The sequence below is a fragment of the Coregonus lavaretus genome (assembly GCF_964263955.1).
Source record: "Coregonus lavaretus genome assembly, chromosome: 24".
Lineage (NCBI taxonomy): Eukaryota > Metazoa > Chordata > Actinopteri > Salmoniformes > Salmonidae > Coregonus > Coregonus lavaretus.
Genome location: NC_140011.1, coordinates 36,858,641 through 36,874,801, shown reverse-complemented (window position 1 = coordinate 36,874,801; position 16,161 = coordinate 36,858,641). Strand labels below are relative to the sequence as shown.

The following is a 16,161-nucleotide window of genomic DNA, read 5'->3' as shown; positions in this document are numbered from 1 at the left end:
ATTTATAAAAGTGAAATATATGATAAGCTACAAAGTTGAAAATGACCATGCACTGCAACAAACAGCAGAATGGAAACATCTAAAATTCCTTACACAAACACTGTGAACACAAACAAGCACAGTGCCTTACACACACACACACACACACACACACACACACACACACACACACACACACACACACACACACACACACACACACACACACACACACACACACACACACACACACACACACACACAGTATCTATCCTGTGTGTCTTTGTACATTTCACAGTTGCAAAGAGTTCAAAAGGAGCATGAGACTGCAGCAGCTTCACCACCAACAGGAACTCCATCACTGTTTAGGCTAAGGGCCAGAACAGAACATGGTCTCTACCAAGAATTTGAGAAACACGTAAACAAAACGTTACTAATGATAATGCACTGAAAGCCTGTTTCAAGAGGAAAGTGACCATATTTCAAGGACCATCAAAATGGAGAGAGAGAGAGAGAGAGAGAGAGAGAGAGAGAGAGAGAGAGAGAGAGAGAGAGAGAGAGAGAGAGAGAGAGAGAGAGAGAGAGAGAGAGAGAGAGAGAGATAGCATGTTTGAAATGTACAAAATGGAGCTTGCTCTGAACCTTATCCTAATCTCCCCTTATCATGTCTTCTATTATATATTAACCTTCATCAATCACATCGCTGATATGCTTGGTCTGGCCTGCCACATTAATCTCAGCATTGGGACAAAATCAATGAGCGCCACAGCATGCAATTGCACAACAGCCGCTCATGTAAACAAGCAAAGCGCACTTACTAAGGAGGAGGAGGGGCGGTGTGCTGGCACTGGCGGGCAGCAGCGCAGGTTGGGTGGGCAGCAGAGTGACTACAATCAGGCCACGTGTTGGCTGGAGCAGAGAGCCTGCAGCGGAGAGGGATGTTCCCTGGAGTGCCCTACTTTCAAAGGTCCCAGTGGCCCCGTTGGCGGTCCTTGCTCTGTTTGGTGTAGCTGTAGTGTATGTCAGTGGATAACTCTCCACTTCCTCTCCCCCCCTCAGATCCAGGTGACCGGGGGACTTAAAGCGTGTGGATGTGGAGCCCTGAGCTAGCGCCCGGCGCAGCAGCAGGAGACAGGCACCCAGGCCCAGGATGAGCAGGAGGAGGGTGGGGAGGAGCAAGAGGAGGCCCCTCACGGCCCCAAAGCCCCATCTGCAGCCCCGCCGGGGAGGGCCACGCAACACAGGGCAACCCAGTCTGGTGCCGCCCTCGTCCCCCTCCTCAGACCTCAGCACAGGGAATGGATACACACAGCCATCCAGGTCCATCCAGGTCCATCCAGGTCCATCCACTGCCTGTCCAAAGAACTCTTCCTTCCCTCTCAGCTGGTAACGGTGGTAGGGTAGGCTTTGCACCAGATTCACAATGTATATACGGCAGCTCTATCTCTGTGTTAGGTCCCCTGGAGTCCCCCATGAGAAAGTATCCCCTTAGTGCTTGCCTCTCCTTCTACCAGTGTGTCCGTGTGTGTGTCCCGCGCAAGAAAGCGTGTTGGCTCTGGATCACCCCTCACCCATTCCTTAGCCCCCCTTCCCTCCCAAACACGCGCACCGCCCACACACTCTGGAGGCCGTGAAATTGGGCATCAGAGCACTGCTGCTGGTGGCAGATGGTGGAGGCTCAGTCCACTGCCAGAGGACAAACTAACAGTGGAGGGGTCACTGAGCACAGACAGGCCAAAGCAACCTGACCCAGCCCAGGAGCACCGCAATAAATCCAGCTTCTACTCCAACCCAGTCCCAATTCCAGCCCCAACCAGATCCCCAACTCCAGCAGCACCAGCACCAGTCCTCCTAATCCGAGCCCCAGCACCAGTCCTCCTAACCTGGACTCCAGCCCCAGCATCAGTCTTCCTAACCTGGGCTCCAGGTCCAACTCTAGTCCTAACTTCAGCTCTAGTCCTAACTTCAGCTCTAGTCCTAACTTCAGCTCTAGTCCTATCTTCAGCTCTAGTCCTAACATCAGCTCTAGTCCTAACTTCAGCTCTAGTCCTAACTTCAGCTCTAGTCCTAACTTCAGCTCTAGTATTAACATCAGCTCTAGTCTTAACATCAGCTGTAGTCCTAACTTCAGCTCTAGTATTAACTTCAGCTCTAGTCCTAACTTCAGCTCTAGTCCTAACTTCAGCTCTAGTATTAACATCAGCTCTAGTCTTAACATCAGCTGTAGTCCTAACTTCAGCTCTAGTATTAACTTCAGCTCTAGTCCTAACTTCAGCTCTAAACCTAACTTCAGCTCTAATCTTAACTTCAGCTCTAATCTTAATTTCAGCTCTAGTCCTAACTTCAGCTCTAGTCCTAACTTCAGCTCTAGTCCTAACTTCAGCTCTAGTCCTAACTTCAGCTCTAGTCTTAACATCAGCTGTAGTCCTAACTTCAGCTCTAGTATTAACTTCAGCTCTAGTCCTAACTTCAGCTCTAATCTTAATTTCAGCTCTAGTCCTAACTTCAGCTCTAGTCTTAACTTCAGCTCTAGTCCTAACTTCAACTTTAGTCCTAACTTCAGCTCTAGTCCTAACTTCAGCTCTAGTATTAACTTCAGCTCTAGTCCTAACTTCAGCTCTAGTCCTAACTTCAGCTCTAATCACAACTTCAGCTCTAATCTTAACTTCAGCTCTAATCTTAATTTCAGCTCTAGACCTAACTTCAGCTCTAGTCCTAACTTCAGCTCTAGTCCTAACTTCAGCTCTAGTCCTAACTTCAGCTCTAGTCCTAACTTCAGCTCTAATCCTAACTTCAGCTCTAGTCCTAACATCAGCTCTAGTCCTAACTTCAGCTCTGGCCCCATCTCTAGCCCTAAGCAGCTCAACCCCCTTTGCGTCAACTGACCAGCAGCGTAACGTAGAGGAGCTCCCCTCAGAACTTCCCTTTCTCTGCTGATATAGAAAACAGGACCCAGGAAAGAATCCCCCACCCCGCACCAGCAGACTTAATTAAGTAATGAATACTTTTGGGGTGAGACCACCAGCAACAGGAGGCAAAGGGATGGGGAAACAGGGGTGGGGGTAGGAGGACAGCTGTGGCAGGTAAACACTCCTGAGCGTTAAGCAGTGGAATGGTAAATATATGTGTTCCTCATGTGGCCAGAGACACCTTTACGAACCATAGTGCAACAAACCTCTGAACAGACACACTGGGCCTGATCACAGAGTAGCAAGAGGTCGGAGGGTGCACAGGCCTCTGAATGACCAACTCAGTGGGAATGTCAGCACACACATGCCCACGCGCACACACACACACCCACACACACACACACACACACACACACACACACACACACACACACACACACACACACACACACACACACACACACACACACACACACACACACACATAAAAACCACCAAACCAGTGGCTAAAACAACAAAGCAGTCTGGTGCTTGTCTTTCTGATAGGTTGTGTTGAAGTGAAGTGGGCCTATTTGTGGTGACTGAGGGACCCTGTCAGGGTGTTCTCCAGTGGACTGTAAATACAGAGAGCTTGGCATGAATCTCCCTGAGTGAGGGCCTGCTCTACTCTGACATGGCCACCGCCGCTCGCCCACACCAATCAATGACTATCGATTGACTTACAGGTACTTCACATTCAGCCACGGCTGCAGCTAACATCCCAGAAAGATTTTGAGTGTCATTTGAGCCCAGTTAATCTGGTCGTTTGTGTTGTCACAGTGACTGAGGTGTCTGTTTTTTACAACCAAGAGAAAGAAAAGGGGGATTTATGTAGTTTAAACAAACTATGTTTCCTTATATTAGAAAGAGATATCAGGACTTTTATAGCAGGGAAAGAAAGAGAGTGATAAAATATAACAGCGAGACAGAGAGAAAGGGAAAAGCTAAGAGGGAAAACTGTTTTTTGTAAGAGCACAGCTGTATAGGTGTTAGATAATTACTAACTAGATGTTGATAGAGAAGTCAGGGAGAAATATATTGTTGTGTATGAGTGGGACAGGTGTGTTTGGCTTCAACATTTACATGGTGTGTGTGTGTGTGTGTGTGTGTGTGTGTGTGTGTGTGTGTGTGTGTGTGTGTGTGTGTGTGGTGTGTGTGTGTGTGTGTGCAAACTGCTGCTGGTGGGCTCCAGCATGACTGATGAGGTTGGACCAATCAGCCGCCCAGCTGTGTTTTCCATCAACACATTCCTGGGAGCTCACACGCTCTCTTATTCTCTCTGTGGGGCTGTGAAAAGCGCCCCCCTAGGGACGCAACCCTCAGCCTGCGGACGCACGGGTGCCTCGCAAAACGCTTATCACAACACAGCAGCCTGCAGGAGACACACAGGGGGCCTCTCTCTCTCTCCTTCCCCTGCCATGTGGAGCACCGCAACCTGCAGCAGTAACTACCACAGTACATTTTACATTTTTAGTCATTTAGCAGACACTCTTATCCAGAGCGACTTACAGTTAGTGAGTGCATACATTGTTTTTTTTCACACAATAAAATCCATACTGTTCCCCCATGGGAAACGAACACACAACCCTGGCATTGCAAACGCCATGCTCTACCAACTGAGCTACACGGGACTATGTGTACTGTACGGTTCTAGGTAAAACACATAAACGTGTAGGGTTCTAAGTAAAACACATAAACCTGTAGGGTTCTAAGTAAAACACATAAACCTGTACTGTAGGGGTCTAGGTAAAACACATAAACGTGTAGGGTTCTAAGTAAAACACATAAACGTGTAGGGTTCTAAGTAAAACACATAAACGTGTAGGGTTCTAAGTAAAACACATAAACGTGTAGGGTTCTAAGTAAAACACATAAACGTGTAGGGTTCTAAGTAAAACACATAAACGTGTAGGGTTCTAAGTAAAAGACATAAACCTGTACTGTGGGGTCTAGGTAAAACCTGTACTGTAGGGGTCTAGGTAAAACATAAACCTGTACTGTAGGGGTCTAGGTAAAACACATAAACCTGTACTGTAGGGGTCATGGTAAAACATAAACCTGTACCTGTAGGGTTCAACACCTTTACAACAATAATTTATCTTTCGTCTTTCTGTGCTTTCATAATTGTCCTTCATTTCACAAGAGGCTGAATGTATCTCACCTGAGATAGCGTCCGAGCGAGCGAAACAGCGCCCCTCTGTCTCTGTATGTGTAGGCCATCTATCTGATGCTGTCTGGTCAAAAAGAGTATGACATTGTTGCCACCCGTAGCTTACAATGCAAGGGAAGCCAGCGAGCATTTGGCCTCCCTTGGTAATTATTTTTTATAAAATAATAGCCAATCAGCATTGAGCTAAACTGAGTGAGCTCTACTGTGAATGGTCCTGGCGCTCCAAAAAAAGTGTCAAGGGAAGCCAGTTTGGATTTGGCTTCACTCCTATCATATCGCATCGAGATAAATACATAATTGACAGAAACAACTTGAATTGTTGCATCTCAATGTGTTGTTGTCCTCCTGTGGATAGCTAGCTAGCTAAAATTGTACCTTTTCTAAATTAGCCATGGATGGAGATACAGATTTGGGCTTGTAGTTTTACTTAACTCTCCGTACTGGTCAATGATTATAACGACGATTCTGATCCAACCATAGATTCATACATTGTGCCCATGGACTGAAAGGATGGAAGTTCAATATGTAGCTAGATGTAGAAGGCTAATGTTAACTAGTTAAAGTTGCCCATGAAAGGAAGTTAGGCTAGCGCGCAAGCGTTTTAGCCAGGTAGCCGAGGACAACAACAAACAAAGTGTGTATTGTATGACAGAGTCATAGACCATTTCGTCAACATGAAAGAGAGGAGGATGGCATTGGCAGTAGGGTGAGTCCAGTGGCGACTTTAGCATGTAAATCTTGGTGGGGCAAACTCAACATTTATTTTTTTGATACATGCCAGCAAAGCCACTACACAAGACAACACAACACTAAACAATACATTAATTGCACTATAACGGTGACAAACGGAGCCCACAAACTGTTAGGGCCTACATAAAGCTGTCCCAACAGCAGAGCTTTCTTTTCAGCACCATGGAGTGAATCCTTACCACCGCTACACCTGGCTATCAGCAGAGCCTTGTCTGGCAACGAAACAGTTAATTCAGCCTCATTTACTGCCTTTTTTAAAAACATAGCTGATATGGCTGACTTGCTTAAACAAATGTGGTTTCTACTGACAATTGAGATGTACAAACTATGGCACATGGGAACGATGAGCGGATAAGAGGCAATACGTAATTTAGATTAAGACATTAATGAGCGAACTAAGACAGACATAGTCAATATAACTATTTGTTCAGCACTTTTGAAATGTACAGCGACAGAATTCAGAACATGGGCGGTTCTTACAGTATTCTCCCTGTACACCAAGTCAGAACAGTAGGCTAAGTTATTAGGGGGGAAGGGAACAAATTATTAGGGTGAGGCACATGGGCTACTAACAGCATACTACACAACATACACTTAGTATTACTTTCTTAGCTACAGTATTCATATCTCCCTGGCATATTACATCATTTATGCAGCAGCATCCAATAAATGTTTTCACTCACTGTTGTGCTGTGCTCACTTGAACAGGAAGGTGGCACAGTGGTCCTTCTTGTGGGCATATTTTGTCATGAAACTTTGTTATCAAAGTCTGGCATTCTCTGTATTTATGGTGCTTTCAAGTGGGAACTCGGACAAAAAACAAGGTTGAATCATGACGTCAGGGATCTTCAGGTCGGAGCTCTAGAAAGAGGCCCGAGTTCCCAACTTGGAATTCCGAGTTGGATGACCGTTCAAAATCTATTTTTCCAGTCAGAGCTAGTTTTTTTCCCAGACTTCCCAGTTGTCTTGAACTCACTGAAGTCTGAGAATTCCCAGTTCTGAGTTTCCAGTTGTTTTGAACGCGGCAGAAGTCATGCTGGATTGACAGCATGGCCAATGTACTAAACCTTTTCTGGACCATGGTGTTGCGTATTAATATTTATGCTTTTAAGCTTGGAAAAGAGACCCTTAAACCCAGACTTGGACCACACACCCTCTCCACCGAATAGCAGTGGAAGCAAAATAGTGATTGCTTTGCAACACTTGCAGTAAGCCACTGATTCCTTCCAAACCACTCATTATTGAATTTGCGATTTCCAACTTGTTGTGTAATGTTTATGTCCAATGGCCGATGAGCACCAATACGTTTTAGCTATAATTTCTCTTCATATGACAAGGATTGAAAAGGATTTGCCAGTAGATTGTGGATGTGATTCATGACGATGACTACTTCTCTAGCTTGCTAGCTAAGACTTTGAAAGTATGATGTTGACATGATCAGTCCAATCAAAGCTACGGTAGATATAACATGATTTGACGTCATTTTATCTGTGGCCAATGACCTTGAGCCTTCTTGGATGGGCACTTCTAATGTAAATCTATGGCAGCACCCAAAGGGGCTTGAACTTTATAGCTCTCCCTGTAGATTATGCGGTGACATAGTGTCCCATGAGTGACAGAACACTGAGCCAATCACGGCGCAACTAGAGAAGATTACCAACGCCTACACTCTGTATTTTCCGCTGGCTGCCCCTCCACCACAGAAAGCACTGAGCTAGGCCGAAACACCTGCATTTTGGAGCTGCCTTATTCAACAAAGCAAAACAGAGACCATGTTTGTATGCAGCTTTATTAACTCAGAAAAAAATGTTTCACATTGTTTGCAAACTGACATGTGACACGTATTAATGCCAAAATAACGTGCAAAACAGGCAACTGAATAACGGGTCACCACTGGGTGAGTCAACATATTTTTTCTACTTGCACACACACACACACACACACACACACACACAAATCTGAACCATGGACAGCCACATCATATTTATCTTACGTTGATTGGACTAAATTGTTTTTGGTATCTTTTAGTTGTCACTGTATTAGACAAAGCATAGGTGATTTGATAATGTTAAAATAGTGCTGGAATAGTGGAGGCAGCTCCTGTTTTCTTTGCAACTTACGGTAACTCTCCGTGGTTCTAAATCAATAGTTGTCTAGTAGTCCGAAAATGTCGGAAACATTAACTTGCTTGACCATGCTGTAGGTCATGTAACTGTTTGTTACATGCAATATGCTTTGTGGACTTCACCGGACAGAGGTTGCTCTCTGGTTTTAGGCCTATATATCATGGTCGCAAGGCATATGAACTAACAGGTTGTAGAGCAAACAACGCAATTATGACAACACATACAGTGGGGAAAAAAAGTATTTAGTCAGCCACCAATTGTGCAAGTTCTCCCACTTGAAAAGATGAGAGAGGCCTGTAATTTTCATCATAGGTACACGTCAACTATGACAGACAAAATGAGGAAAAAAAATCCAGAAAATCACATTGTAGGATTTTTAATGAATTTATTTGCAAATTATGGTGGAAAATAAGTATTTGGTCAATAACAAAAGTTTCTCAATACTTTGTTATATACCCTTTGTTGGCAATGACACAGGTCAAACGTTTTCTGTAAGTCTTCACAAGGTTTTCACACACTGTTGCTGGTATTTTGGCCCATTCCTCCATGCAGATCTCCTCTAGAGCAGTGATGTTTTGGGGCTGTCGCTGGGCAACACGGACTTTCAACTCCCTCCAAAGATTTTCTATGGGGTTGTGATCTGGAGACTGGCTAGGCCACTCCAGGACCTTGAAATGCTTCTTACGAAGCCACTCCTTCGTTGCCCGGGCGGTGTGTTTGGGATCATTGTCATGCTGAAAGACCCAGCCACGTTTCATCTTCAATGCCCTTGCTGATGGAAGGAGGTTTTCACTCAAAATCTCACGATACATGGCCCCATTCATTCTTTCCTTTACACGGATCAGTCGTCCTGGTCCCTTTGCAGAAAAACTGCCCCAAAGCATGATGTTTCCGTCCCCATTCTTCACAGTAGGTATGGTGTTCTTTGGATGCAACTCAGCATTCTTTGTCCTCCAAACACGACGAGTTTAGTTTTTACCAAAAAGTTCTATTTTGGTTTCATCTGACCATATGACATTCTCCCAATCCTCTTCTGGATCATCCAAATGCACTCTAGCAAACTTCAGACGGGCCTGGACATGTACTGGCTTAAGCAGGGGGACACGTCTGGCACTGCAGGATTTTAGTCCCTGGCGGCGTAGTGTGTTACTGATGGTAGGCTTTGTTACTTTGGTCCCAGCTCTCTGCAGGTCATTCACTAGGTCCCCCCGTGTGGTTCTGGGATTTTTGCTCACCGTTCTTGTGATCATTTTGACCCCACGGGGTGAGATCTTGCGTGGAGCCCCAGATCGAGGGAGATTATCAGTGGTCTTGTATGTCTTCCATTTCCTAATAATTGCTCCCACAGTTGATTTCTTCAAACCAAGCTGCTTACCTATTGCAGATTCAGTCTTCCCAGCCTGGTGCAGGTCTACAATTTTGTTTCTGGTGTCCTTTGACAGCTCTTTGGTCTTGGCCATAGTGGAGTTTGGAGTGTGACTGTTTGAGGTTGTGGACAGGTGTCTTTTATACTGATAACAAGTTCAAACAGGTGTCATTAATACAGGTAACGAGTGGAGGACAGAGGAGCCTCTTAAAGAAGAAGTTACAGGTCTGTGAGAGCCAGAAATCTTGCTTGTTTGTAGGTGACCAAATACTTATTTTCCACCATCATTTGCAAATAAATTCATAAAAAATCCTACAATGTGATTTTCTGGATTTTTTTTTTCTCAATTTGTCTGTCATAGTTGACGTGTACCTATGATGAAAATTACAGGCCTCGCTCATCTTTTTAAGTGGGAGAACTTGCACAATTGGTGGCTGACTAAATACTTTTTTTCCCCACTGTAGGTTGTAATATGGCTTTTTTTGTTTTTGTGCTTGGCTTCCCCTGTGAATTTACCCACGCAATGTTACTGCGCTAGACCAAAATAGTGATGGACCAAGTAAATCATTAAACCCAGCCACCAACTCTGCCGTCTGTCTGCATTAGAACTATAATTGCCACTTTGTCCATTTACAATGTGCGTTTGATTTTCCTGGTGAAACAGTTATGTTGGTGAAAATCTCCATAGAAGAGCAGCTATTGGATATCATCGGCATACTGCGCGGTTGGTACAGTGCCACCATACAACACACTTTGCCCTCTTTTTAAACATGCATGAGAAGAGGATTTGTAAGTCGCTCTGGATAAGAGCGTCTGCTAAATGACGTAAATGTAATGTAAATGTATGAGCAAGTTCACTGTCCGTGTAGTTTTTACAGAAAACACAGCAGTTGTTTTTTCCAACACCAGATTTGTGAAACGCGTTCTGCACCTTTCGGCTCTTCTTATCGGATGAATGGCACTAGTTTGGTGTTGCATGATTACATTGATAAAATCAAATAGCTGGTAAAAATAAGTATGAATAAAGGCCATTTATTTATTAATTTAGTATGAATAAAGGCCATTTATTTATTCATTTAGTATGAATAAAAGCCATTTATTCATTTAGTATGAATAAAGGCCATTTATTCATTTAGTATGAATAAAGGCCATTTATTTATTTAGGATTAATACAGGCCATTTATTTATTCATTTAGTATGAATAAACGCCTTTTATTTATTCATTTAGTATCAATAAAGGCCTTTTATTTATTCATTTAGTATGAATAAAGGCCATTTATTTATTCATTTAGTATGAAAAGGCCTTTTATTTATTTAGTATTAATACAGGCCATTTATTTATTCATTTAGCATGAATAAAGGCCTTTTATTTATTCATGCAGTATGAATAAAGGCCATTGATTTATTCATTTATTATGAAAAGGCCTTTTATTTATTCATTTAGTATGAATACAGGCCATTTATTGTCTAGGTCTAGGGCCTATGTAAAGGAATATGGAATAGCCCCACAAGAACTACAGTGGTTTACAATACTGTTCTTCTGTAAATATCACTAACTCTATTCGCCATTTCCCATCTCTCATGTCTTGTTAAGTCATGAATCCAGATTCCAGATTGCTCAAGTGGTTAGTGGTGTTTTGTGAGCTCCAGTTACATCAGACATCAACATACGACTGTGGTTCAGGTTGGTTAGGCTCAGCCAGTTTAAGTGATACTCTGCATCAGATAAGTTCCCAGCAGCACAGCTCACTGAGGTAATTATCATCTGGTTGTGGTTACAACACTTCATCCACTGTAACAGAGTGATCATTGCCCTATAAAACAGTACCAAAGTGAAAATATATTTAGTGGATCTGCTTCACTGTGAAATGGCCCGTCCACCAGATCACAGGCTATGCCCAGCCTGCCATCTCCCTGTCTTCGACCTGTGACCTTACAGCCTCGGACCACATGCACATACACAGACAGACCACCATGCTCAGGGCCCTCCCCAGCGGCTGACCCCAGACGGGGAGAGGAGCCATAGGCTGGCACAGGGGAGCAGTCTGGGGCAGGGTGGTGGAGGGAAGAAGGGAGGACAGCATGTGTTGGGGCTGGTTTCTCAGGGCCTACCTCCGACAGAGCAGACAGTATCCAGAGGTACCACTATTGGTTCCCTCTGGGGAGAGAAATGATGGTGCTGGGGCTAGGTGCTGTTTGTCTGCATTACCCATATGCCCTAGATCTCATGGTCACACATACGCACACACACACACACTTCGCCTCCCTCTCTGTGTTCATCCTTGTTCAACCTTTATGGGAGAGCAAAACCGGAGTGACGGTCAACATTACTAACGATCCCAATTACCGTAGGCAATTATCTGAAAAAGCTTGTGTGAATGTGTGTGTGTGTTTGGAGTGAGGTGACATGGTGAGGGTAGAGGTTCAGGAAGAGATGTGCCATAATGCTACTAGTGCAATGGTGAGAGAAACACAGTGTTACTGGCTGCCTCTGGACAAAGCCGGCAAACTCTGACTGCATTCTAAAATGGGTGTGAAACAGTCTCCTCTGCAAAGCAGCGGGGTCTCCTCCTCATCTCTCTCTCTCTCTCTCTCTGTCTCTCTCCCATTACTCGCTCTCTCTCTCTCTCTCTCTCTCTCTCTCTCTCTCCCTTTCCCTCGCTCCCTCCCTCCATCTACCTTGCTTTCTCTCAGTCATTCTCTCACTCTCTAGCTTTCTCTGTCTCCTTCACTCTCTCTCTCTCTCCCTAGCAGGCACACATACACAGATAATACTGCGGCTACATACTGCTACAGCAACACACTGCAGCAGGCAGGCAGGTATACACCACTGCAGCCTTTCACCAGAGCAGCCATTTCCCTCATGACCTTAGGATGAATAGCAATCCAGGCTGCGACTCAAATCAATCATACTCCCTCTGTTCACATCAATAACAAAGCAAATTGTACCTGCAAAAAAAATACAAATAAACCCTTCCTTCCCGCCTGTCAAATATGACAGAAAAAGCAGACCCAGGAAAAGCCGACCCAAGAAAACAGAACACTACAGCAGGGCTATATCTTATCACACACATTCAATACAAGGCATTCTTCATTCATTCAGGTATGAAATTTTTTTGCCATCTCGTATCAAGCATCCTGCCTAATTGTTGGCTAAACACAGCAAGATACTGTAGGTTTACCTCCCTTCACCATATTTGCCGGCATTTTTTTATTGATATCGTCTGGGAGAGTCCCTCCCCCAGCCTGTGGACATACCACCCTGATACGCCCTGTCTCTCCACCTGCCTTGCCTCCCCCCCAGAGCGAGACACACACACACACAAACACACGCACACAAACACACACACACTTCTTCTGTGCAGCAAATCACTCATCCTGGCACCAGACAGAGAAGACAGTGACGCCGCTTTTGGGAAGAACTAGGAGAAGAGATTACAGAGATTACAGAGCTCATCTAAAAAGCCCATATGCCACTGGTTGAGAGAAATTGTCATTGTTTTTGGGCAGAATTATGTGCAGTTTTATGTGTTGTTGGAGGTGCGTCTTGATCAGTTTAGCTCAGAAAGTGCCGCCCTCATCAATCTGCCGCCATTAGAGGCCACCTAATCCTGCCTAATGAGCATGCCAGCTGTGATCTCGACAATATCCAACACGCCATCTCTTTGCTCATACATGCTCCAGCCATACACTGTGCATCATGACAGTATTCCCTCTTCTCTGACAGACAGACAGACAGACAGACAGACAGACAGTTAGGCCATGTCTCAATACTCACTGCCTTGGACATGAACAGTGCTTGTGGAAGTAGAGTTCCCCAGAAGGTTCTTCGCCACACACGTGTAATTCCCAGAATCCTCCAGCTTGGCTCTGCTGATCTGGACCCTGGAGTTCTTCCTGTGGCAGACACAAACAGTTGAGTCAGGGGAACCAAAATGACATGGAAACACAACAAGTGTCTGGGGACAGAGGACGACAACACAACAGGGATAGAATAACCTAGCCTAGCAACAAGAACATGGAGGCGCCATACAAACCAGATTAGAGCGGGATAGAAGCCAGTTAGTCTGAGACGATTTTGATGCAGTTTGTAGTTTCAGCAGGGAAGAATTTACAGGAAGGTAAAGATTTGCGATATAGAACACTGAGGAATCTAGGGCCCGGCCTATTCATCAACCCTGTAACCAACTTTAATTTAAAAGGCCACCTAGTCACTAAACACGTATTCACTGCAAAGTATACTTTCTGTTATTTCACTAATTAAGGAATTTGCTCATAAATCCCTGGCATACTCTCATACAGTTGAAGTTGGACGTTTACATACACTTAGGTTGGAGTCATTAAAACTCGTTTTACAACCACTCCACAAATTTCTTGTTAACAAACTATCGTGTTGGCAAGTCGGTTAGGACATCTACTTTGTGCATGACACAAGTAATCTTTCCAACAATTGTTTACAGACAGATTATTTCACTTATAATTCACTGTATCACAATTCCAGTGGGTCAGAGGTTTACATACACTAAGTTGACGGTGCCTTTAAACAGCTTGGAAAATTCCAGAAAATGATGTCATGGCTTTAGAAGCTTCTGATAGGCTAATTTACATAATTTGAGTTAATTGGAAGTGTACCTGTGGATGTATTTCAAGGCCTACCTTCACACTCAGTGCCTCTTTGCTTGACATCATGGGAAAATCAAAAGAAATCTGCCAAGACCTCAGAAATTGTTTTGTAGACCTCCACAAGTCTGGTTCATCCTTGGGAGCAATTTCCAAACGCCTGAAGGTACCACGTTCATTTGTACAAACAATAGTACACAAGTATAAACACCATGGGACCACCAGCTGTCATACTGCTCAGGAAGGAAACGCGTTCTGTCTCCTAGAGATGAATGTACTTTGGTGCGAAAAGTGCAACTCAATCCCAGAACAACAGCAAAGGACCTTGTGAAGATGCTGGAGGAAACAGGTACAAAAGTATCTATATCCACAGTAAAACGAGTCCTATATCGACATAACCTGAAAGGCCACTCAGCAAGGAAGAAGCCACTGCTCCAAAACCGCCATAAAAAAGCCAGACTACGGTTTGCAACTGCACATGGGGACAAAGATCGTACTTTTTGGAGAAATGTCCTCTGGTCTGATGAAACAAAAATAGAACTGTTCGGCCATAATGACCATCGTTATGTTTGGAGGAAAAAGGGGGCTGCTTGCAAGCCAAAGAACACCATCCCAACCGTGAAGCACGGGGGTGGCAGCATCATGCTGCAGGAGGGACTGGTGCACTTCACAAAATAGATGGCATCATGAGGAAGGAAAATTATGTGGATATATCAGGAAGTTCAAGCTTGGTCGCAAATGGGTCTTCCAAATGGACAATGACCACAAGCATACTTCCAAAGTTGAGGCAAAATGGCTTAAGGACAACAAAGTCAAGGTATTGGAGTGGCCATCACAAAGCCCTGACCTCAATCCTATAGAACATTTGTGGGCAGAACTGAAAAAGCATGTGCAAGCAAGGAGGCCTACAAACCTGACTCAGTTACACCAGCTCTGTCAGAGGAATGGGCCAAAATTCACCCAACTTATTGTGGGAAGCTTGTGGAAGGCTACCCGAAATGTTTGACCCAAGTTAAACAATTTAAAGGCAATGCTACCAAATACTAATTCAGTGTATGTAAACTTCTGACCCAGTGGGAATGTGATGAAAGAAATAAAAGCTGAAATTAATCATTCTCTCTACTATTATTCTGACATTTCACATTCTTAAAATAAAGTGGTGATCCTAACTGACCTAAGAAAGGGAATTTTTACTAGGATTAAATGTCAGGAATTGTGAAAAACTGAGTTGAAATGTATTTGGCTAAGATGTATGTAAACTTCCGACTTCAACTGTAAATAATGTGTCTCTGTGTTAATGTTTCACTTTCAAAAATGCTTTTCATCCTTTGGGTCAGCTGCTAAAAGCATTAGCAGAAAACTACTGAAGGAGAAATTACTGCCACGCAGTGACTTTTGACATCTGTCTGTTTTGCTAATATTACCACATGCTAAATGTGTTAAGAGCTTCAAGGGATTGTAGATGTACTCACTGGCTGGACTTTATTTTCACCTCTCTGCTTTTCTTGAGCTCGCTGCCATCTTTGAACCATTTGTAGGTAGGGATGGGGTTTCCTGTAGCCTCACACTTGACCGTGAGCCTGCTCCCCTCATCCACCATCAGTGGGTTCCTCAACCGCTTCAACTTTGGGGCGTTAGCTAAACAGAGAGAGAGAAAGAGAGGTGATAGACATTTTGAAATTAAATGAGACACGCTTGAAATGGGTTTAAGACGAGAGAAAGAGAGACAGAGAAAGAGACAGAGAGAGAAATAAACTTTTTGTATCTATAATGTTTACTGTTAATGTCTGATTGTTTTTGTCTTTGTTTTGTTTAATTATCTTTTTTGTTTTTTGTCGTTGTTGTTTTGTTTATTGTTTATTTCACTTGCTTTGACAATGTAAACACATTTCCCATGCCAATAAAGCCCATTTGAATTGAAATAAGAGAGAGAGAGAGAGAGAGAGAGAGAGAGAGAGAGAAAGGGAAAGGGAGAGGGGGGAGAGAGAGGGAGAGAGAGCGAGAGAGGGGGGGATACACAGAGACCCAGAAAGACAGAGGGAGAATCTCAATTGCATACTCCTCGCGTCCTCTCTCCTTCTCAAACCCATTGGGTGAGAAAGTCAGAGGTCCCTCCCCTCTGACCTTCTCTTCCAATGAGTTTTGAGAAGGAGGCGAGGAGAAAGGACATAAGGAGTATGCAATTGAGATTCTCCCAGAGAC

General features: G+C 44.1%; 1 protein-coding gene across 1 annotated transcript in view; it reads right to left on the bottom strand.

Moving 5' to 3' along the window:
- nrg2a (neuregulin 2a) overlaps positions 1-16,161 on the bottom strand; it is a gene marked incomplete at both ends in the record, with an annotated part of 135,967 nt that overhangs the window by 51,852 nt on the left and 67,954 nt on the right. The window contains 2 exons of the mRNA XM_084140744.1: positions 13,118-13,236; positions 15,432-15,597. Coding sequence (XP_083996870.1) covers positions 13,118-13,236; positions 15,432-15,597 — 285 coding nt within the window. The remainder of the gene's footprint in view (positions 1-13,117; positions 13,237-15,431; positions 15,598-16,161) is intronic.